The sequence below is a fragment of the Dama dama genome, chromosome 5 (genome assembly GCF_033118175.1).
Source record: "Dama dama isolate Ldn47 chromosome 5, ASM3311817v1, whole genome shotgun sequence".
Taxonomy (NCBI): domain Eukaryota; kingdom Metazoa; phylum Chordata; class Mammalia; order Artiodactyla; family Cervidae; genus Dama; species Dama dama.
Window position 1 is genome coordinate 9,761,859 of NC_083685.1, and position 24,708 is coordinate 9,786,566.

At 42.0% G+C, this 24,708-nt stretch overlaps 1 protein-coding gene and 2 non-coding genes across 15 annotated transcripts in view; 1 reads left to right on the forward strand and 2 right to left on the reverse strand.

The window, feature by feature from the left end:
• The window catches only part of GIT2 (GIT ArfGAP 2), a 41,581-nt gene extending 18,207 nt beyond the window's left edge, over nt 1-23,374 (reverse strand). For 11 of the 13 annotated variants that reach the window (XR_009692813.1, XR_009692812.1, XR_009692810.1 and 8 more), the window contains exons 1-13: nt 23,191-23,374; nt 18,520-18,653; nt 16,817-16,929; nt 16,113-16,218; nt 14,504-14,590; nt 14,257-14,387; nt 12,462-12,556; nt 9,525-9,570; nt 8,332-8,383; nt 5,070-5,142; nt 4,722-4,819; nt 3,419-3,530; nt 701-843 (exon numbers count right to left, since the gene is read on the reverse strand). Coding sequence is in view for 9 of the 13 variants with exons in the window: in XM_061141730.1 (XP_060997713.1) it covers nt 701-843; nt 3,419-3,530; nt 4,722-4,819; nt 5,070-5,142; nt 8,332-8,383; nt 9,525-9,570; nt 12,462-12,556; nt 14,257-14,387; nt 14,504-14,590; nt 16,113-16,218; nt 16,817-16,929; nt 18,520-18,653; nt 23,191-23,242 (1,242 nt within the window). In the remaining 4 variants the exon portion in view is untranslated. The remainder of the gene's footprint in view (nt 1-700; nt 844-3,418; nt 3,531-4,721; nt 4,820-5,069; nt 5,143-8,331; nt 8,384-9,524; nt 9,571-12,461; nt 12,557-14,256; nt 14,388-14,503; nt 14,591-16,112; nt 16,219-16,816; nt 16,930-18,519; nt 18,654-23,190) is intronic. The other 2 variants (XM_061141729.1, XM_061141724.1) reach the window with 1 other exon arrangement.
• On the reverse strand, nt 3,952-4,058 carry LOC133058021 (U6 spliceosomal RNA). The gene has a single exon (XR_009693147.1). It is a non-coding gene; the product is annotated as a U6 spliceosomal RNA (small nuclear RNA).
• LOC133058079 (U6 spliceosomal RNA) lies at nt 10,292-10,398 on the forward strand. Its single transcript, XR_009693203.1, has one exon. It is a non-coding gene; the product is annotated as a U6 spliceosomal RNA (small nuclear RNA).
• Nucleotides 23,375-24,708: the final 1,334 nt, after the last annotated feature.

Below are 24,708 nucleotides of genomic sequence, written 5' to 3' on the forward strand. Positions count from 1 at the left end.
TCTGCGCTGCCAGCCGAGGTCTCAGCTTTTCAGTCTGGGGTCACGCTCCTGCATGGCGTGACCCCTGCCCTCTGCTGCAGCTTGGACTCTCTCCCCTTTCAGGCCGCCTCTCCACGTGACCAGACTTCCCCCAGGTGCCCCTGTCTCACCTCCGCTCGGTCTAACCCCTCCCCGCCTCTCCACGTGCCCACGTCCCGAGCCTTCTCAGCCTCCCGACACTCCCCGTCAGCGACAGGCTGTGTCTGTGGACCACCTGCCCCCACCCCTCTGCTCCTGTCTGCACTTATGACCTTTGAACCGCGGTTCCCTCTCCTCTTGGTAAGGACAGCCTCACAGAGGAAAGAGACCAGGCCTCATTCAGGAGAGTATTATCCAGAGAAGTTTGGGTAACTACCCAACAAAAGTAAAACATTTGTTGAGAGAATAAAACCCACCCGTCCCTCCTCACAGATTTTATAAAGTCAATACTGCAGCTGGGCTGTGAGTCAGCAACTGACTCAGGGGCGAGGGACCCCCTATTTTAAAACTATTTACCTTGTTGACCTTAGCTTGGGCCAAACTAGTAGAAAACCCAACTTTACCTCCAGAGCACTTTTCCCAGGCCTAGCCCTCAAATGCTTTACAAATCAGGCAAATTTTGAGGAGGAAAGATCTGAAAAAGAACATAAGCTCACTTTCTGTGTGCAATGCCCCACCTTACCTTCTGCCTGTGGGCCTTGCTTGCAGTAGCTTCCGGATCCGTGTCTTCGTCTGACGCCACGCTGTCGTAGTCTGGCTGGTCATTGTCCTGACTCTCGACACTGTGCTGGTTACTAATTGTTTTCAGTATCAGTTCCACATTGTCTACCAACAGAAGCGAATAACTTTACTTCAGCTTTGAAAAGAACTTCTTTTTTCCTAAAAAAACAAGCCATTTAAAAGACTGGGAGAAAAATGACAAAAGTAACAAGGTTCTAGTCACCCCAAAAAGGGATAACAGCACGTTATCAACTGGACAGAGTCTACTGAAAACTATAGAGGGAGAGTGAAGCAACCATCTGAGATACCTGCCAAAAATGGGCACACGAATTAGATGGTTAGGGAAGAGCTGCTCATGTAAGGTGGCAGGTTCCCAAATTTGGAATCACTGAAGGAAACAGTATAGCTGAAATCATGAAAATAAAGCTGTAACTAAAGTATGATTAACTGCAATTCAGTTACAATTGTAACTTTTTTACAAGATAATGTCAAGTCAAAACAGAAAGAAAACTGCTAAAGGAAGCCTAGAAACTAGAAGATCATTGAATAGGCATGCTGGCCTTTCCTTAACTGAATGCCAGTGAGAGAGAGAAAGCAAATGACCCATTGGACACACCCATACAGACCAACAGCATATGGTTACTGGGAAGTAATGATGGTTCTATCAGCTGTGACACATAATGAATGAAAGATTTCGCAAATTATCCAAGTCTCTCAGCTCTCTTTCAGGCAACTCAAGCAAACCTTGAATTTCCAATACTGTTTATGGACATTTTGAAGGATAATATCTGGGTGATAAACTATGTTTACACAAAGGGAATTTTAGTTTTCAAAATGAATATGTAAAATATACATACCATCAGATTATAGAAGTAGTAAGGACTCAATATAGAAAAACTGAAACTAATGAAAAGAGTAATCATTCACAGCTATTGATACATGTTGTTCTATTTCCTGCCAGTCTTTTTCCCAAGCATATACACATATATACGGTAAATTTTATTATTGGTAGCAGTCACGGTCTATAAAGTTGCTGTGAAGAACAAATCAGCAAATACTGAAGTGGAAATACAGTTAGGTTCCTACAAACCTCTGGTCACATTTTTGTCAACTGATAAATACATAACCTTCCTTCACGTGCATTTCTGTTTGAAGATCAATGAATATGTATCACTGATCCATTAACACTGAACTCATGGTTAACAGCACTGTAACTCAGGCCTGAACAAAGCTAATCTAACACATGTATTTTCTCTGTAAGGCATGTCACTGCCTTCGTGTGCTCAGGAATGCTATACAGCTCTTCAGCACTGTACTTGGGGACCACTTTACATAGTGAAATTATCAAAAAATGTGAAAACTGTGGCACTAAATAAATATCAAAAAGACTACTTGCTTACAGTATAAGAACTGAAATAAAAGGAAGAGCATGGCCTTGCTCAGTCTCACATGGGAACATGTGTTTTGGGTGACTCAAATTTTTTACCACACTGTACAGATCCACATTATTTTGTCAACAAAGGTCCGTCTAGTCAAGGCTATGGTTTTTCCAGTGGTCATGTATGGACTGTGACAGTTGGACTATAAAGAAAACTGAGCGCCGAAGAATTGATGCTTTTGAACTGTGGTGTTGGGAAGACTCTTGAGAGTCCCGTGGACTGCAAGGAGATCCAACCAGTCCATCCTAAAGCAGATCAGTCCTGGGTGTTCATTGGTAAGACTGATGTTGAAGCTGAAACTCCAATACTTTGGCCACCTGATGCGAAGAGTTGACTCATTGGAAAAGACCCTGAAGCTGGGAAAGATTGAGGACAGGAGGAGAAGGGAATGACAGAGGATGAGATGGTTGGATGGCATCATTAACTCAATAGACATGGATTTGGGTGAACTCCGGGAGTTGGTGATGGACAGGGAGGCTTGGCATGCTGTGCTTCATGGGGTCGCAAAGAGTCAGACATGACTGAATGGCTGAACTGAACTGAGTCAGTAAAATTAAGAAGGACAAATTGCTGTCAGTTAATGATTACTATCTTTGGGGATACGATGCTGACTGAAAACTAAATTCTTATTGTATGTATTTTTCTTATTCAAATTTTTTAAATTTTAAAATAAAAACAACAAAAATACAGTATCAGGGCTGGGGAGGAAGTGTGTTCTCAAGCACCAAGGCAGGAACCTGAGCTACTGAACAAGACTCAAAGGGCACCTTGGAAATACGCGCTAGGTGCTCTCTTCACAACTTTAAACACCAAAAATTCTCACTGCAGAGATCGAAAGTTAATAATCACAAATTCCAATTATGTAGAACTCAGTCTTGTAGGTAAACAATAGCAGGTGACTGGGAATTCCAATAAAGGGGGTTTATTTTCTTTGTCCTTTAACAAGATCTAAGTCATACTTGAATTAATTTCAGAATGCAAATTTATAAGGAAGGCAGGTGACCGAAGAGGTAAAAACTCATATATAAGATAAATATGAATCACAGTTAATAATGTTGAGATACTCATAATTCACCAGGACTCAAAGAGAGAAACTTATCATCACAACGTAGTATCAATAAAACTTAACAGGGCTTTAAGCTATGGTATCGATGACTGCTTTAATTATTTTTATAACTTTAACACATGTGTGAAGTTCAGAAGGCCAAGGAAGCAAACATTTAGAGGTCTGAAACAGTTACCTTTTGAACTAGAGAGAGGGCTGCCTTGCTGTCTCCTCTTGGCGTCACTGAGAATGTCGATAACCAGAGTGGCAAACTCATGGGCGTTAAACCGAGCTAGTTTCTGTCTGCCCTGAGGGTGAGAAAATAATTGGAAATATTCCCAGATATAAAAATACACACATGTTCACATAAAATTAGTCAGACTATTGTTAGAGTTCATCAAAGACCTTCCAGCATGCTCAAAGTACCATCAATCACAGCCATAACTGAATCAAACTTTGTTTCTGTGGATAGTTTAAAACTATTTACATAATAGAACCATGTTAACATTTAAGTTCTCACAAGGCATATTTCTTTTTGTGAACTGAAACGAAATGGTTCTACTTAATGCTTTCTTTCTATTATTAATTCTGTTTTGAAATAGGCCTACTAGTCAAAAACCAATTTGAAGGGACAGATTTTTAAATTTCAAGATAGAGTTTAGATGCTGAGACTCTATCACTATATATAACCATTAATCCATAAAAATGAAGAGAGTTTTTTTTTTTTAAAAAAATATGGAACGCTTCACGAATTTGCGTGTCATCCTTGCGCAGGGGCCATGCTAATCTTCTCTGTATTGTTCCAATTTTAGTATATGTGCTGCTGAAGCGAGCACGAGAGTTTCATAATTTATTCAACTTCTCTCCTCTTGATGGATACTTAGGCTTTTTACTGTGCTCTAGCATTACATACAATGCTTCAATGAAAGTATGCATAAAGCTTTGTATTTTTATTCTATTAGGACATATTCCCAAATAAGGTATTTGGATGAAAGGTATTTGGTACCCTGGGTGAAAGGATGCAGTTAATTTTGAGGCGTCTGTAACCAGTTAACAAACTGCCTTTCTGCAGTCTGTAGCAATTTAAACTCTTATCTGTAGCATAAGAACGCAACATCCTTACCAGTGTAGAGTCTCCTTTATCATATACTTTATTTTTTATTTTTTTATCATATACTTTATTAGTTTGATGGATGAAACGCTCATGAATGCCTTCAGGTTGCTTTCTTTGATTACTAACAAGGTGAAGTATTTCTTTAAAAGGCATTTGAAAGTCATTTGTAATTCTTCTGTGAACTGTCTTACGTTCTTTCTCAGTCACTTATTAACTTCTGTTGCTTTTCTTATCAATTTGTGATGTGTGTGTGGGTATGTAAAGGACATTACCATTTTAATCAGTCAAAAACATTTTAAATACCTGTCCTGGGAAAATAAAATACCACAATATCAGTCATTCCCCAAAGATCACTACTAGTGTGTTTTTGGACTTGGCCACTTGCCTGGTTCCGTGTCGATGAGTACTCGGGATTGACCGGAAGGAAGGGGACGACAGTTGTCTCAGTCACCAGGGTGCTGTGGTTCTGCGTGGCAAGCCAGACTAGCCGGAGGAAAGAGCCAGAGATAGAATCTCATCACCACGGGTGCTACTGCTCCTCTGAGAGCCGCGGCTCCCGTGTTACTAGGGAGACTTGGGGTAGCGCACTCCGAAGCCAACACACACAAGAGTCAGAGTCGACACACGTGTTATCAGGACAGCAGGAGTTGGGCAAGGAGAAACACTGAGGCTGGCAGCTTGCTGCTGCCTACGGTAACAGAAGCTTAGTAGATAGAGCCACATGTTAAGTCACCTGCATCAGTCTCTCGCCTGTCAACTTCATCGTACACATCCATGGCAAGTTCTTCAAACAAATGATTACTTAGCTGAAAGCAAAAACATATCAGGGACACAAGGGACAAGGATTAACGCTAGGAGAATGAGTGAGGACTGTGACTTATTCACCCTTCTACCTCCAACGTCTTATCCAAGGTCAGTGCTTACTTAGCAAATACCCACTGTTAAACAGACAATAGCATTTCCAAAATGGTACAGATCCTCTAAAAGCACCTGCCACCCGCTGCAGCCTCCCTCCAGACATGCAGATAAGAGAGGCACAAGGCAGCTAAAGTGCGAATCTCAAAGACAAGGTACATTCTCCACTCTTCGCATGACATCACCTTAAAGTCTCTTCTGCTCTTTCTGGAGAATGTTTGCCAGCACCCCCCGCCCCCATTGTAAGGGATCTTAAACCCTTGGTAAGATAAAGAAGTCAAAACATGCCATCTCAAGAGGGTAAAACCCTGCAGGAAAATACCACAGACCTCTGCGTTAAGTCTCTCTGCTGTCTTCCTCTGTAGGTAGGGGTCCTCCAAACCCCCAAAAAACTACCTGATTGTCCCCTGCCAAGGACAGCCTGTCTAATAAGTACACCGTGCAGTGTCCCAGCAAAACAGTCCCCACAGCCCGGGGCACCCGCCTGGCAGCAGCCAGGTCTTCCTCGAACCAATGGAGACTAAGCCCCTGCCAGGCTGGCCCCAGCTCTCCCTGCACTTCCTCCCTCATGAAACCCTGCTGCCCAGTGGGTGACTGCTGCCCTGCTCTGTGAGGGCAGATGCTGAACTTGTTCCATTCTCTACTATTCCTTTCATCCCCATACAGGCCCCAGCACAAGACGGGGCTCTAAGTATCTATTCACTCACTGACCAGGAGGTACTTCCTGCACAGTGTAAACCTGGCTGTGCACACCTCACTGGCACTTGTTAAATGGTTACAAGTACATTGTTAGATGACAAAGGCAGAGTAAACAATTCTGTAACTGTGCTCCAGTTAAAAAAGACACGAATCTGAAACAAGAATCAGAAAAATATACCAAAATACTAAGCCTGAACTTATTAAGAATATAGTAATGAAAGAAGAAAAAAATATAGTAAATGAAGATAATTCCCTTTCTCTATTTTCCAGATTTTCTCTACTGTGGTTAGACTACATTTATAATTAAAAATCAGCTCTGAGAGGCTTTTGCTGGATAAGGTGAAGGATTGGGAAACTGAACTTGCATCATAAATACTGAGTGTGCTTCCTCCAAGGGGCTAACAAGCTAATGTTATTACTACTAACAATCACTGCCACACCAATACTGCTGAGGGCTTACACTGGAGGTACCTTGCTCATATCATCATCATAGTAAATACTACAGCTCTCTGAAGACAGGAACTACTGTTATACCACTTACAGAGAAGGATACCCAGGCACAGAAGTTAGCGTGCCTCAAGTCACAGAGCCAAGGAGTGAGAGACTGGAGATGCGAGTCTCTCTCAAAATGTTAAAATTTACAAATTCAAGGAATACATTAGTCATCTTATATTTCTCCCAGCTGTTCATCAGGGAGGTAGAAAGGGAGACACTGCAGGATGAACACTGAACTGGCACTGACACGAGGAGGAGACCACGGCGGGTGGGCAGCTGACCCTCGCTGAGCAGCTCTGACCTGCAGCTCTGCTGGACCACCGTCTCACGTTCTAGGACAGGACACCGAGGCGCAGAGCGGTGCAGAGCTCGTCTGAGCCGAGGTCTGCACCTGACCAGTCTGACCCAGAGCCCAGGGTCTGGAGAGCTACACTCGACTTTCTCCCAGATATTTATCTAGTGCCTTTAACAGCTAGAGATATTACAGACCTAACCCCAGATTTCAGCCAAGCAAATGCAAAATAGCATAGTCAAGGGGAGCTGGCGTTTTCTCTTTAATGTCTGTATTATTTAAAATAAAAATCAGCTGACATACTGTAAGTAATTAAAAGGAAACACAGAATATTCAGTGCTGACTCCAAAGCTTATCATCTTAACTATAGGACCTCCTTAGTTTAAGAAAGGCAGTAAAAACACATACACACAGAACTGCAGATACAGCAAACAAATTGCATAAAATACATTTATTGCATATTACAGGTAAATGCTACTAATGAGAAATTCATTTTATGTATTATGTAGTACTTAGTACTATACAAAGTTCTAGTAAAGAGTCTTCTATTAAAAAAAAAAAGTCTTCTATAAAAAGGGGGATGAAGAGTAAGACATGAATTAGGAGAGCTGCGAGTTCAGAGCTGAGCTTTGGGAAAACTCCTACCTATATTGCGAGGGTGGTCAGACTTCAGCCACTTGAATGATGAAAGGGAGAACAGCTGGGAAAAGAGGGTTCCTGAAAGAAGACCTGAAGGTGGCCTGAGAGGGTGCTAACCCTTGAAGAAATATTTAAATGCACACACCCACACCCACACACAGTGGGAACCAGATGGGAAGAGGGGCCAGAACTGAAGAGTGAGAGCAGGATGATGCCCTTCAAGGTTATAACAAGAAGGATCTTGGTTCTGTTCTTGAGGGCACAGAGAACAGCTAAGGTGGGTGAATCAGGTCATTAGAATGCTGAGGAAGCTCCAGGTGAGGCTTCATTTGTGGGGACTTAACATAGAGATTGTGTTACCAGAGGAGTAGATTTCTCAGGGCCCTGATTTAAGCTGAAATGGACAGGCTGGAAAGAAACATGCAGACTAACACGAGCTTGTGACCTGAAGAACTGGGTAAACTCTGAGCACATAGCCGAGGCAGAACTGATTAAAAGCCCACATTTTACAAAGCTCTGATGAATGGTGTAGAACATGCCCAACATGAGTGGGAGCTGGATCCCAAATGGCAGTGAGCTTTTTATCAGTCTTTAGCATCCTACGATGCTACAGGAAGTCATCCCAAGGAGTGGGACTAGTAAGCCCCAATTACCAGTTTACATTGAGAGAAACCAGGGAGCTCTTACAGGCAGAAATAACTTTCTAAAGTCAAAGGCACAGTCCTCACTTTTAAAATGACAGAGAAAGATGGCAGTATTTGAAGCAGAGCCAGTGAACTGGATGTACTAAACTTAGTACTTCCATTCTTTACTGCAGACTCGATGGTCTGCTTCTGATTTAATGTCTGAGAGCATGAAACAGTAGTCTGATGTACTAGGTAACAGGCTGAGAACAGGTATTAGCAGGACACATGGTTTTCCATAGGAGAGTTCACTAGTAAATAGAGATACTCACAGACTGAAGTTTCTTCTTAGCAGCTTTTGCCAATTCAGAAATATCCAGGCTGCTAAGAAAACGTACAACACTGATAAGCAAACAAATAAAACCATTTTCATGAGCTCTGTAAAAGGTTAAGGTAGCCAAGGGATCAAGATATTCATTACAGCTCATGGACAAGGTCAGAGGTTAAAATTCTTTAGCCCAATAGTCAGTGAGGAAACTGAACAGAACTTGGTAAGACTATCTCCTAGAAATACCACAATCATGCAAACATTTCTCATGGTAAAGAGAAAAATAACCACCTACTAACCAAAAGGCAAAAACTATTGCCATGCTAGTCCCCAGAGTGTGTATGTGAGAAATCATAATCTTTAAAGTATTTTTTTAAAAAGTACAATAGAAGAAAAATACAAAAGGGGCAGAATGTTAAAAACCAGAGTGGCAAAATTACATATGGAATAGCAATTAATCTTTTCACAAACTCTTGACAGGATCTGTGCAAAGGTTATCAGCTATATAAGGGTTTAAAGTTCATTTCTACAGCCATGATCTCATCTGACCTTATAGACCAGAGGTCAACAGATTATAATCCCCCTTTCTGTTCAGCCCATGAGCTAAGTATGGGTTTTACATTTTTAGGTGGTTGGGGGAAAAAAACACAACAAATGATACTTGGTAATATGTGGAAATTATATGAAATTCCAATTTTAGTATCCAGAAATAAAATTTCAGTGGAACAGACATGCCTTTCATTTACAGGGTCCACGGATGCTTTCATTTACAACTGGCAGAGTAGCTGTGGCAGAGGGTGTGTGGCCCAAAAAGCCTGAAGTATTTACTATCTAGCCTTTAACAACAACAACCACAAAATTTGTTGATCCCTATCATAGACAAAGGATATATTCTCTTATGACACAGAAATATTCTGTGATATATCCAGAGGCACAATATACTGTCACAGCTGGCTAAAACTATGACAGCATCACAGACTCCGATTTTCTTATTAGCAAATGTGTTCCTTGCGCCCTTCCAAACTTAAAATTTTATATGGTGGTTTACTTACAGCCGTCTTATTTCCAAAGTGCATAGGCATAAAAGAGAGAAATGTATGGGCTTTGTTAAACACAAAATATAACATATTTATACACTAAACAACCAAGGAAAATACTAGCGACAGATATAATTGATTGGTATTTCAATGGCCTTACCTGTCTGCCATTTGAGGTATTATAAAGTGCTGTCCATTTTTGTGATCTGAAACAGAAACCAAGCCAGAGTTTCATCTGTATAAATACTAATAAGATCTGTAAAGGAATACCTTTATTTTCTGAATTTATGTTTTGCTCCTCTCACTACACAGTTTTTGTTCCTCTCTCTCCTCTTTGCTCTCTTTTTTTGAATATTTTGAATCAAAACATCTTTTGATTATTTGGATAATTTTTTAACATTCCATATTAATTTATCTCTAGAGTTTCTGACCACATATGATCGTATAGTCTTTTCTCAATGCTAGGGATTATAATATGCATAACTTTTTACAATCTACTATAAATAATATTTTACCATTTCAAGAAAAGTGCAAAAACTTACCTTCATATTTCTTTTACCTTCTCCCCTTTCATGTTGTAACTGTCAAATATATTACTGACACATGCTGAAAACCACACCATACAATACTATAACTTTTGATTTAAACTGTCATACATACCTTTAAAAAACTTAAGAAGAAAACAGACTATTGTATTTATCCAATACTTATCATTTCTGTTGTTCTTTCATTCCTGAAGTTCTGAGATTTGCTCTGGTTTATCAACTCCCTTCCACCCAAAGAACTTACTTTAGTATTTCTGTTAGAGCAACTAATTCTCTTATTTTTTTTCATCTTAAAATGCCTTTTTTTTTTTTTTCCCATTCCTGAAGGTTGTTTTCAGGGAAATAGAGTTCTTTTCTTTCAACATTTAAAAAATACTGTTCTGTGCTCGCTTCGGCAGCACATATACTAGGGTTGGAGCGATACAGAGAAGATTAGCATGGCCCCTGAGCAAGGATGACACGCAAATTCGTGAAGCAGTCCATATTTTGAAAGAAAAATAAAAAAGAAAAAAAAAATAATAAATAAAATATTGTTCTACTTCCTTTTTATCTCCATGGTTTCTGACGAGAAATCCACAGTCATACACATAATTGTTCTTTTATATAGTGTCATTTTTTTTCCTTGGCTGCTTTCAAGGCATTTTCTTTCTTCATATTTTAGCAGTTTGATTTTGATGTGTCTGAGTGATGATTAGTGTTCATCCTGTTTGGAGTTCTCTGAGCTTCTCAAATTGTGATTTTACATCTTTTGCCAAATTTAGAGTTTCTACCCAATATTTCTTCAAATATTTTTTCTGCACCACATTCTTTCTCATCTCTTTCTGACAGTCTGATGATACAAATGTTCTGGTTTTGTCCCATAGGTCCCCAAAGCTCTGCTAAGCCTCCTTTTCCTCCCACTCTTTGTTCTGTCTGTTGCTCAAACTGGATTACTTCTAGTGATCTATTTTCAATTCACTGACTTTTTTGTCATCTCCATCCTAATTAAACCCATCCAATGGGTTTTAAAATTTTAGTTATTGTATTTTCTAGTTCTAACATTTCTGTTCTTTTTTATATCTTCTGTTTCTCTGCTGAGACTTTATTCAGTTTGCTTCAAGAATGTTCACACTTACTTCTCAGAGCATGATACTACTATCTACTTTAAAATCTTTATCTGATAATTCCAACCTCGGAGTCACTGAGAGTTGGCATCTGTTAATAACTACTTTTTCCCATGCAAGTCTTTGAGATTTTCCTGTTTCTTCACATGTCAAGTAATTATGGATGGTATCCCAGATATTTTGCATAGTATGTTGTGGAGACTCTTGTGAGTCTTCCTTGAATTCTGTGGTGAATGTTAATATTTTGTTTTAGCAGGCACCTGACCAGGCAGGTTCTGCCTCCTGGGCCAAGGCAGTGAGAGAGACTAAAGATAAAACAAAAGCCGTCAGGGTTCCCCTCAGGCTCTTAGTCAGAGATTTAGGTACCTGTGCTTGCCACGATTGAAGCCACAGGATTACTGATGGGGAAAGGAAAAGAGAAAAATCCTGTGGGAACACCCCGATTCTCAGTCCTGTCAGAGTCCCATTTCCTGCTCCTCAGACCCCACAGAGAAGGCTTCTTTGCACCTGCTGTGCAGTTCCAGGTTTTGGGCTGTCGTGGAGGCCATATCAGAAGTAAAATAAAGGGGACACTCACCACCAGCTTGACGTCACTGTGAGTTCCCTAACCTGCCTGCCGGAGTCCTTAGATAGCTACTCCATGCATTTTTGGTTCAGGGTTTCTATTGTGTTCAGAAGGAGAGACAGGGTGAAGTGTGCTTACTCCATCAAACTGGGAACTGGAATCACACCAGGGGCCCTTAACTCTGTTGTACAACCAGGGTGGAGAACCACTGGTTATGTGATTATACACATATGTGGATATGATAGCTTATTCTGCGAAGGGCCAGACTGTAAATATTTTAGGCTTTGTGGCCATATGGTCTCTGTTGCAACTACTCAACCTACTCAGTTCTGCTGCTGTAGTGTGAAAGCGGTCACAGACAATACATAAACGAGTGGGCATGGCTATCTTGCAATAAAACTTTATTTTTAAAAAGCAACGTAATAGGCTTGTCTGGCCCACGGACCAAGCTTTGCTTATCCCAGCTCTACCTCATGAACAAAGCAGGTTAATGGTAAAGTTCACTTTTTCCCTTTTCCCCATTCCTTAGCTAGCAGAATTCTGCAAACAACTATAGAGGTTAAAGGCTTTGCTCTTCCATGCTGACTCCCATTAACCACAAGAACTGTGGTGCTGCATTCAGGCTGGGTTCAGCGATGCTCTCTGATTCCTGAAACGGCCACAGTAGAGCAATCATTTTAAAAACTAAAATTTCAAGCTGTGATTGACGTTATGTATTTCACATATAGCAAAAAATGCCGCAGTCATCATTTCACACAGAAATCCTCATTTGCAGTTTTCTCAAGGAAACGTTAGAGTACAGACCATAAACAGCAGTGCCCTGACTTTCTCTTCCAGGGACTGCCCAGCTGCAGGTGTCGAGAGGCTGCTCTCCTTTCACTCACCTGGTTTCCTGCCACACAGATAGAAGGCTAGTCTGTCAGTCAGCTCGTACTGTATTTCTACAAGGCGCTCCGCCAGCTCATGGTGCCCTCCTTGCCTACAAGAGAAAACAAAGTGCCATTTATACTACTCACTGGCCATGGGTGCTAGAAGAGAAAAGTACAGAGACATCCCCTGAGATACCTGAGGAGTTTATCAAACGTGACTTTTCAGAATAATCAAGCTTTTTGTGTGAGGTAAACTGTCAAGGTCGACTCTGATTCCCACTTTTATAAAGCTGCTTTCATAGTCTCAACTACCCCCCTTCTCTTATTAACTTATAAGACAGGGGATGCCCCTGGTGGTCCAAGGGTTAAGAACCCGCCTGCCAATGCAGGAGACATAAGAGACGCAGGTTCAATCCCTGGGAAGATCCCCTGGAGAAGGGCATGGCAACCCTCTCCAGTATTCTTGCCTGGAGAATCCCATGGACAGAGGAGCCTGGCAGGCTATAGTCCATGGCGTCGCAGAGAGTCAGACATGACTGAAGTGACTTAGCACGCACACATATGAATGATGGAATGTTAGACCTGATGAAATACTGCATTCCTCAACACCTGACCTCTTAGTCCCAGACACTCTGCTCTATCCAGTCAGGACCCCTGCTCTGCCGTTTGTGCCCTGTCCACCCCTCCCTCCAGAACTTGACCCACATCCTTCTCATCTGAAATACCTTAGCTCCTCTTCACACACCCAAATACAATCCATTCTTCAAAGACCAACTAAAGACATTACTTAATGATCTGGGCCACAGTGAAGAAATACTATGTACGTATCCATTATGGTAATGAGTTCTACATTATCTTGCCACATTTAACTCTTACATGCATTTATGAATCCCCTCCTCCGTAAAAGTCTCTCTGGGAGCAGAGTTTTGTCATTTCACTTGTCATTTTCAAGTTGTCAACTGTCATTTTACCCTGTGCATTGTTCTTTGCAGTTAATTAAGTTAATTTGGAAAAAGAAGGAAAGATGATCCATCTTCTGTCATTTAAATGATATTGAAGACTAACCTATGGATTTACTTTTTTATTTTCCACTACTTCACAGCCAAAATTTTCAAATGCAGAAACATTTAAAGAATTTTATAGGAAGCCCCGAGATGTCCACTACCTAAATTCTGCAATTGACATTTTACTATACTTGTTGAACCACATATCTGTCTATATAGGGGCTTCCCAGGTGGCGCGAGTGGTAAAGAATCCGCCTGCCAATGAAGGAGATGTAAGTTCAGTTCCTGGGTCAGGAAGATCCCCTGGAGTAGGAAATGGCAATCTACTCCAGTATTTTTGCCTGGAAAATTCCATGGAGAGAGGAGACTGGTGGGCTGCAGTCCGCTGGGTTGCAAAGAGTCAGACACGACTGAGCACACATGCATATCCATACAGATTTGTTTCTAAGTTCAAGCAATGACTAGAAGTATTAAAAAAAAAAAAAAACAACTGAGGAGTGGGTTCTGCAACTCTTTATACTTGATGTGGATTCTAACTATGGCTCAAATACCACTCTGTTACAAAGGATAAAAAAAAAATGAAAGATTAGAAGCTAAAGCACAATGGTTAATGGTTCTACATTCCCTGACTCTGACTGGCTCTAAGATCATATGCACTTGAAATATCTTCATCTGCAAAATAATAGAATTCCAATCTTTGAAGGAGCTAAATGCTACCCATGCACATTTCAGCCACTTTTAACAAAGAATCATACACAAGGTAAATAATTCCAAACAGAGAGAGGTGACAGGGTCGAGTCTCTCACCTGGCATAGTCGACAGGAGTTTTCCCATTGGAGTCCTGGGTGCCTGGGTCTGCTCCGTATACTGCCAACAATTCTGCCTGTAGAATCTGCCCTGCTTTGGAGGCCACGTGGAGGGGGGTGTTTCCTTTCTCCTAAGAATCATTAATACAAAGTACACAAAAAGAAACGAATTAAATAACCGGAAGGCTAAGCAAATGCAACCCATTTAGTTTCAACTTAATATCTGAACCAATTTGTGCTTTCTTACAGGGTGAAAAAAGTTGGCTTGTGCTCCTAAAGATAACAGCCTCAAACAGGTTTCGAGATTCCCTGTTCTCACGCTTGAATGGAGTTGCTGAAAAATACACAAACAAGAAAAGAACGTTTGTTAAAAGTGTGAAGAATGAGGGAGCAAAGCAGCTGGCAGACCACGGCAATCTACATCATCACAGCACTACATCCTCTTTATCTTGCTTAGCAAGGTGGATGAAGCTGTCTCTCCCGTGCTGGTCACAGCTACCCCTGGGCTCTAAGGCAGAGTCAGGCCCATGTTACTAATAAGGGAACTAGGGCTGGGAAGGCTGGTGTGCCCAAAGGCGTGATCTGTCTAAGCGGCGCGACCAGTCTCTGAGTGAGAGGGAGAGTGAGGAGGGGTTGAGCATGGCTCTGAAGTCTTACAGACCTGAATCTCCAACCACATACCCCTCAAGCTGTGTGAACTTGAGAAAGTGTTTAAAGCAATCTGAACCTGTTTCCTTATCTCTAAAATGGTGATGAAAATGCCACCTCTTCACGGGCAACTATAAGGGATTGATGATACAACAGACCATAGAGCCTGGTACACAGGAAATGACCAAAGAAAACAGCTGCTATTCTTACTGCTGTTGTTATTAGCTGTTAATATTGAACCTAGGGCTTTAAAGCTTCAGATCCTAGCCTGTGTAAATCACAGGATTCTGCCTTGTATCACACCCTCTCCACAACATTAGTCTTGGCCTTGTGTACAATGATTTAATGAAGTCTTTTGGGGTGGAAACAGGCCTGTGGCATATCAAATTCTGTAGCACTGCAGAAAAGCCCTTATACATTCAGAGGATAAGCTGCCTTCCTTCAACTCTTCCTTCAACCCTAGAATTGTCCAAAATGCAATCATCTTACCATAGGATTGAAGAAAGCTACTCTAACATCTGCATCCAGGTCTTGTTTTCCTAATTAATTTTATTTTTTGAAATTGTGGTTTAAAACCACAATGAATGGAAGTAACAATCACATCCACCTTCAGGCAAAGTTTAAAATTCTGAACTGTGAGTGCTTCTGCTCTGTATGAGCATCTGCCAAAGGCAGCACTTTGAAAATAAAGATACACGTTTTTGTGGCATCTCTCAAAAACATGCAAAGGCCCACATGAAGAAAGTCAGCGACTCATCTTGTGCGTTTAATAAGCCATCCCATGGACTATGGCTCTGAGTGACGCCCTACTCCTGAAGATCTCACTCAGCATGCAACCTAGAAACCGGCAGAAATCCCACAGACCTTGTAGTCCCTCCTAGAAACAAACTCTGACATGGCTCCTATTTCAAAGCTCCGCAAACAAAAACTTACAGAAATATGACTCTAGAACCAGACCTAGAAAACAAAAATAGTTTCCTGGATATTTATTTTTTCCTTTGTCCCACTAGTATACCTCCACTAATATGAATGGTTGCCATTTGAATTAAGATGAGAGAAGAAACCAACTGCAAAAAAAGCTGTTACTAATTATTTCGTGTACAGAAAGGAGTTGTTTTTCTTTTCTTTCTAAGTGTCTTTTTTTTCCCCAAACAGGACAATGTGCTGTTTCATCCAGTAATTTCAGGATTCTAAAAGGTGTGACCCACCTTACTGAGATCTTTGGCAGTCACACTGTCATCATCCCGGCAGGGCAAGCGGTGGACAAATGCTAACATCTGATACTTGGCTCTGATGAATTCTGCTTTATTAGGACTGGTTTGAGAACAAAAAAAGAAAACAGTTCACTTGCAGTTCAGATACATTTCCCATTCTTCAGACTGTAAAGAGAAGAGGAAGGAACCACATCCCCCACTCAAGAATAAAAGGAACAATACTGAAGTAAGCTTTGGCAGTATGTTAAGACCTGAAGTCTGAAAACGTACATTAGTCATTATAACGGCCAGGAATGCAGAATACCTGCTTTTTAATAGTATCTTTCTTCTCTGTGTCATTTTCTGAAGTGACTTAGCAACCTTGGGAGGAAGCAGCTCTTTGTCCCATCTTGTAAGAATCCAGATGTCTGGTCTGACTGCCTGTTGGTTGAGCACCTAAGCTCAAACCCAGTGACATCGATAGCCACCAAGCCTTAGTCTTAAACTGGAGAAACCAGACTTGTGCTGGAGAGCCATGCGGAGGAGACGGTCCCAAGCCTGGCTTCGTTCTGCATTCCTAACGGCAAAGAGTTCAATGCACAACTGGGTGACCACCTCCTGTGCTGCCCCTGTGAAGGCTGGTCCAAAACAGCTGCGCTCCTTTCAGTGGGCCCCAGGGGTTAAGAAGAAATAAGAGTATTTATAAACATTCCACTCACTGTACTTTATCCTGTGGATTAGCTTTGCGTCTTCCACTCATAATAGAGGTGGGGTCCAGTAACGAATGCTCCCATATAGAATTAGCACCATTATTATACAAGGTTTCAACCATCTAAAACCAAGCAGTATAAAATCACATTTTAATTTCTTTCTACAAACATCCCGTGGAAATAAATAACTGAACTGATTCCACTACAAACACCAACATGACTAGGAGATCACACACTTCATTATTTTCTGTTTTAGAATGAGAAAGAAGAACCTACATGCAGGATTCAGGTTTGACCAGGAGGACAGCTAAATACTTCAATGGGTTTGATTACATTTTCTAATACATGATGAAGAAAGAGCACTTTGACACTTTAGGACAGCACTGCCCAAGCCTGAGCATCCAAATACTGTTTTTCAAGATTCTTAATCTTTTTCTTTAAATCCACTTACTTTCTAAAACTTTCACTAGCAATTATAATTTGATGTGCTAGTTATAGTTTTAATGCAACCATTGAAATAAATATTTGAGTATTACCTACATCTATCTTTGATCAGTGGTAAAGAATCTACCTGCCAACACAGGAGATGCGGGTTCAGGAAAATCCCCTGAAAAAGGAAATGGCAACCTACTCCAGTACTCTTGCTGGGAAAAAAGCCCAAGGACAGAGGAGCCTGGCAGGTCTGCAAAGAGTTGGACCCGACTGAACAACTGAACATGCACATCTATCTCAAGTACCACCAGTGGTCCATGTGTCACACTCTGGGAACTGCTGTTCTAGGGTCAAGTCTGGCATTTTAAACCACTCATCTCTGGACTTTATTCATATCCTATAATACAATATAGGATATGACATAATATCTGTACTCTGTATAATCTGACAGCAGTAAATACCCATTTTCACATGGGAATGAGCTGCTAGAAACTTCTGAGCAGAAGTTATTACTAATAATAAACCATATCTCCCAATTTCATTTCAGAGCATGCCTCCTGACAAAGCCTCGTCTGAGTTTTACAACAGTGCAGATACTGTCATATCAGAGATCTAAACTCACTCTTTCGGGACAGGCTGTGCAGCTGCCACAGATTTAGTAAAATATGTGCTCAAGACAAATGAAGGCGAGACACATGCCTACGTCTGAGTTCCAAGAGAACTCAAAGAATGTGGACCCCAAAACAGAAGTACCCGGTGACATGACAACAGACCCCCAAATAAGACAAAGAGCCCACTGAATACTTGGCAGGGTGTTAGGCATTCAATCAAAACAGAACTTGATTGTCTCTAACAGGTTACAAGAACTTTAAGAGAACTTAAACCAGATGTATCAGAAACTTCAGAGGACTCCTATCAAAGCAAGAAACTTCATGAAAAATTTCTAAGGCAGTTGCTTTCAGAAACATTCATCGTGGTAAGTGGAAAGAAAGACTGTTTAAAAACAATTTCTGGCGATATTCTAGAAAGTCGGCAGTAAAACATTAGGAAGAAATTTTAATGACTATCTGTCTACCTATAGTCAAGCTTTTCCAGATTTTCACTAGGAGGAAAATAATCTTAAATAATGAATTCAATACTTATATATAGCACTGATAAGCATGGCACCTCTACTCAATTAGGAGTCAAACATTTTTGTAAGGTTTAAGAAGTGTAATTTCAGTTGCTAAAACAGTAATTCCTAAAAACTTAAATTCTTGAGGAGAATTCTTATTCTTTACCTGAAGCAATGTTGGAGGCCATGGTGTGTGTTTAAGATGCCTCACTTGAGAGATATGGCGCCCCAGACTCCGATGGACACTGCAGCACTCGTCGCATATAAAAGTTCCCCTATTTACGGATGCCCAGGAAGGATCTGGAAAGAAGAGTGGGATCAGTGGCAAGGATACGAGGTGGTAGCTATTCTGCCAGGTGGCAAATGACAACCAAGGTTTGGTGTTTCAGAAAAACAAGACAATTCTGTTGGGTTGGTATGCTAGTCAACACGTTAAGCTGGGGAGCTTGTCTGATGATACCACCTATCTTGGCTGGGGGTACAATGTTAATAGGTATGGAAAACATGAACTGAAGCCCTGAGTGAGTACTTATCTGCTTTCTGGTCCAGGGCCACAATCTGTAGCCCTAATAAGATCTACTATCTCGGATGTGTGCTCTTTCATTAAATGTTAAGAGAAGCAAATTGAGAGGGTTCATCTGAATCATTCTGATTCCATTTCCACAAATGGCAGGACAACAAAACTGTCCGTCAACAATCCACATGGAATTATGTGAAGTGAATGGTGAAAAGACAGCTACCCTAATAGCACTGCATGTCGACATGCCTCCGGGCTTAGCAGAAAGCTGAAAGTGACACAACTGTAAAACAGCTCAGCCGCGGTGGCTCTGAAAACAGACTGGGAAACCTGGCCTCCTCCACTAGGAAATGTGCTAGGATATCCATTAGCTGTCTTAAATAAACTGTTGAGTCTGATCTCACCACGGACCTGAAAGAACAGAAGCTGTAAAAACATCGGCCTCACAGAAAAAAAGATGCAAAATACAAATGAGCAATATTTTTGATGTGCGCATGATGCTTTTTTTCCTGTGAAGTCCGACAAAGCCTCATTAGACATCCTTAGAAACAAGGAAAAACACACACTTGGTAAGCAGTAAGAATAACTCACGCTGGGAAAGTAAACTAAATATTTAGAAATTCAAAACACAGACAGACCTTCTACATTTCATCAGACTCACACAAGGGGTGACAATAGGTGCCGCTCAAGCTGCTTGGCTTGAGGGTTATATTTAAAAATTCTTCAATGTCCACAAAAATCTCTAAAATGCATGTACACCATCTTTACCATTTCTAACAGTTTATTCAAACTCCTTCCAACCATATAATGAAAAGTTATGGGATTTCAATCAAAGACAAACTGGGAGTCAAGAGTGTGTGGTGGTTAAGAGTGCTGGCTCTGGAGACAAGCAGGCCAGGGTTTGAACCCCAACTCTGCCACTTCTTGCACAAGGATCTTAGGCAAGTTATTTCTTTGAGGGTGCTCATCATGGATCAAATAGAACAACAACACATCTCAGAGAGGTGAGGATATAAAGAGTAAGTGAAGCTCTTTGCATATAGTAAGTACTCAGTAATGTGAGCTGTTATAACTTTTCCCAATTATTTTGTAAGTACCATTCAAGTATTTTCAAGAGCCCACTGCAATTCACGGCCACTAGAGAAAGTCTTTGATTGCTAATACTCGAAACATTGAATGTTCCACATGAACACTATCTTACTACACTGAAAAACCTCAGGGAGTTTTCAGGTAGTTGAACTCAGAATAGGCTATGAACTAGATTCATTTAAAAAAAAAAAAAAGGTAAACCAGGACTTCCCTGGCGATCCAGTGGTTAAGACTCTGCACTTCCACTGCAAGGTGCACATGTTCAATGCTTGGTCAGGAAACTAAGATCCCGCACGCCATGCAGCACGATGAAAAAAAAAAATAGGTAAACTATTTATTATGATTTGATCATAGTTAATCAAACGTTTTGGAGCTTCAGCTTTAGTACCAGTCCTCCCAATGAATATTCAGGGTTGATTACCTTTAGGATTGACTGATTAGGGAAATCAATCCTTGAATATTCACTGCGAGGAGCAAGGATCAATGCTGAAGCTCCAAAACATTTGATTAACTATCATCAAATCTTGGTAATTAGTTTACCTATCTTTTTTTCAATTTTTTTTTTTTTTTTTTTGCCATGTTGCAAAGCATTGGAATTCCAACTCATTGGAAAAGACCCTGATGCTGGGTAAGATTGAGGGCAAGAGGAGAAGAGGGCGACAGAGGACAGGGGACAAGATGGTTAGATGGCATCACCAACTCAATGGACATGCATTTGAGCAAACTTTGGGAGACAGTGAAGGACAGGGAAGTCTGGCATGCTGCAGTCAATGGGATTGCAAAGATTTGGACATGATTTAGGGACTGAACAGCAACAATCAAAAGTTTGCCATGGAACAAAAACTCAAACAAAATTCTTCAGTGAAGTACAACTATGTCAGTACTACTAAAGCATGCTAAAAAACAGACTGGAGACATCAAGATGAAAGATCCCTGCAAAGATACATAACAACTTTGCTTTCTGCAGTAAGGTACTACTACGAATGACACACATACAAAAAGACTTTATTTTGAAGATCAGCCTTGGTTTTCACGTATCATTCAGAGAATTCACAATCCTCTTGGAAGAAATTAAATTAGGGACAAGACAGCAAGGACTTAACACACACTAAGCAAGCCTCTCCACTACAAGGCTCTCTTTTTTTTCCAAGGCTCTCTACTAGTCATTTTAACATCACAAATCAGAATCACATGAAGAGAATATCAGAATGTTAACAACAGTAAAATCCAGTGAACCCCTTCCAATTTATGTGAACGTTTTACGCTAGGGCTTCTTAACATGGGTTCAAGGAACACAATCAATTGGCTTCAGAAGCGTCTATTATCCCACTGAGCAATCTTAACAAGTTCTGTGTGAAAGACGAAGTGCACGTGCATTTTGGAGGGAGGTCTTAGCATTCATCAGAATCTCAAAGGGATCCTGAACCGTAAAGGTAACTCACTCACTAGGGCTTTGCAGAAAAGGCAGCACAAATTCCTAGCTGCTCAAGTTCTGAACATTTCAAGGTAGCCTAATTATATTCAAAACAGGAAGGAAGTGACTCAAGTCTCTGTAGATTAGGCATATGAGACAACAACTAAAAAAGATACAATGGAAGAGAAAAATGTTCTCAAATGCACAAAACACCACAGAAGTGCAAGACAGTATTTAGTACAGAATTCAGCGTGACAACACAGATGCAATTTTCCTGTGCCCTGCATACCATCCACTGAGAAGCAAAGAACATGCACTTCAAGAGGAAGTTTGAGTCTAGATTCATGTGAATCAAACATCACAGAAAGTTCAACCGAAAACACGCAAGAAAATAAGGAAGTGGAGCAAATAACATTTTTAGAGAATACGATGGAGTTCGTATGACAAGCTAACAGTTTCTAAAACACCTCTTTTTAAACTCCTCCACCCGTTCTCCCTATCTTCGAAGGAAACTGGTAACCCCACTTACATTATACAGGCTGTGAAATAACCACATAAGGTTTGAGTTATCATAGTACTTTTAAAGTTGGTCTCCACCTCCATATGACAAGATGAAGTTTAAATCAGTGGTGCTCAGTGATTTCATTAAGATTGTTTATTGGACACTATTGTGCCAAAGAAGCCATCTCACCTTTTGAATTACTTCAAATTCAAAGCAGATAAATCCAAGCACTGAAAACAGCACAGAGGCCTATCAACCCGGCTCCAACCTCTAAGATAGATCTGAACTCTAAATGTTAATACTAAACATGGGAGGGATGGTTTCCACCCTTCAGTGTTCCCATAAGCCTAAGCTGCCTGAATATCCAAATGGTTATAGTTGTCAATGATTTGGTGTGTTTGTTTTGTAAGCAGTAATTAATGTATAATTTAGAAATTCAACTATAGCTTTAAGAGGCTGTAAAGGTTCTGTACACAATACAAAAAACAGGAAAAACAAAAACAACCACCCCCAAAACCACCTTAGATGAGACGATCCTAAGCATCTTCATTCAAACTGCTCTACCCCTGAGCACCGTACTCTCAATCATCCTCACTCGAAAAATGAGGAAATCAAGAGTCGGCCAAATGAAGTCACCAGCCCAAGGTCACCCAGAGGCAAAATCTAGTTTGAACTCGGCCGGTTCAGATCTCAAAACTTGAGACAAGCATTGCTTCCTCAAGTGACTGTCGGCGTTTGCCAAGACCCCGTCATCCGGGAGACTGTCCGTGGCGGAGTGGGAGTCGGGATGTCAGAGAAGCGGGGGAAAACACATCCTTGGGGCTCCTCTGGCGAGTCTCAGTGGAAGAAAGCGGCAAGCGTCGCCCACTCCGGACAGGACCTCCCCCCACTCCGGGGCGGGGGTCTGGGGGGCTGTGGGGAGGGGGGGAGGTGACACCTGCAGCCTCTGGGGGCCGCAGCTGGGAGAACGCTCCCAGTTGATTTCTCTAATTGGCCTCCTCGTGGATTGCCCAAGCCCCTTCCTGTTGGGAAAGCAGCCCCGACCCCGCCGCCTCCCCGCCCGGCCTGGGACAGAAGGGACGAGAAAGAAGAGAGGGACGGCAGTGACGGGAGGGCGGCGGCCCCCTGCCCGCCCAGCTCTGACAGGCCCGGGACGGGTCCCGCCCCACGGCCGCCCAGGCTCCTCCTTGTCGCGACCCGGGGCACCGGGTGCAGAGCTCCACCGCCCGGACCCGCCCGGCCCGAGGGGGCGGCCCCGGGGTAGGGGTCCTTGCCAGGAGAGCTGAGGGGAGCGGGCCCGGCCGGTGCGACTCACCCGGCCCGCTGCAGTCAGCGCACACCTCGCTGCTCCGGACCCGCTTCGACATGGCTACCGCCTCCCACCTGCCGGGAACCTAGGGCCCCGGGACAGTGAAGGCGGCGGCTGCGCTTCCGCTCTAACGGGTCCCCGCAGCGGCGCTGGCGGCGGCCGCCTCTCCCCTCCGCGCCTCACAGCCGCGGCGCAGCACGCACGCGCGGGGAGGTGCCCTTCGGCAACGGGCAGGTCATGTGACCGGAAAGGGCACGCTTCCTTGTCGCCATTTTGAGTGAGGGCAGGTGTCTCCTCTCCTGTTTCTAAACCTTCTTGATTTGGGGGTCTCCCTCTCTGGAAGAGATTCACTTCCTCCCAGTGCTGATTAATACCAGGGGGAGCAGCAAAATGTAGTGACCAGAGGTATGCAGCCACAGCCTTCCTGAGGCAATCATTCGTCAAGTCTTTTAGCATAACTTTGGCCAAGTTCACTTATTTATTCATTCCTTTATTCAACAAATATTTATTGACCAGGGCTTTCTTGGTAGCTCAGCTGGTAAAGAATTCGCCTGCAATGCAGGAGACCCCGTTTCAATTCCTAGGTCGGGAAGATCCCCTGGAGAAGGGATAGGCTACCCACTCCAATATTCTTGGGCTTTCTTGGTTGCTCAGATGGTGAAGAATCTGCCAGCAATGCTGAAGACCTGGGTTTGATCCCTGGGGTTGGGAAGATCCCCTAGAGGAGGGCATGGCAACCCACTCCAGTATTGTTGCCGGGAGAATCCCCATGGACAGAGGAGGCTGGCGGGTCCATGGAGTTGCAGAGTCAGATAGGACTGAGCGGCTAAGCACACATTTATTGACCATGCACTATGTTCCGCACACTGTTCTGGGCACTGGAGAAGGAGCAGTGAGCCAAGAAGACGAAATTTTCTATATTTATGGAGTTACGTTCAACTGTGCTAGATCTACAATAAAATAAGTAGGAATATATTAGATGTTTCCCTATGCTGCAGTTTTAATCTTATCTGGAAAGTGGAGATAGTCTGTCTACCTCAAGCCAGTGATTCACGTTTGTATAGCTTGTTACCTGAAAATGATTTTTTACATTTTTAAAGGGGTGTAAAGAGGAAAAAAAGAGGAGGGAGAGAACGAAGAATATTCAGCAAAACTCTTACATGACATGCAAAAGCGAAATATTTACTAAGCACAAATGGAATAACTTACAGAAGCATATACTGTGCCTGCCCCATAGTAAGCCCTCAGTAAAAGTTGCTCCTGTTATTGAATGAGATACTGCTATTATTTCCTAATCACAACTTTTTTGTTTTTGTTTTTGATCTTTGAGGGTGAGAATAGATAACCTAATTTAGAGGACTACATAAACACAATGAGATGAGTTTAATTAGTCTGAAAGTGAGCAGAGATGTCCTAATGCTAATGAACATTGTATGTATTACATATGGGTAAGCACAACTATGATCGCCATTCGGCAAATATTCCATGGCTATTGTGGGCCAGAAACTGTCTTGACTTCCAGGT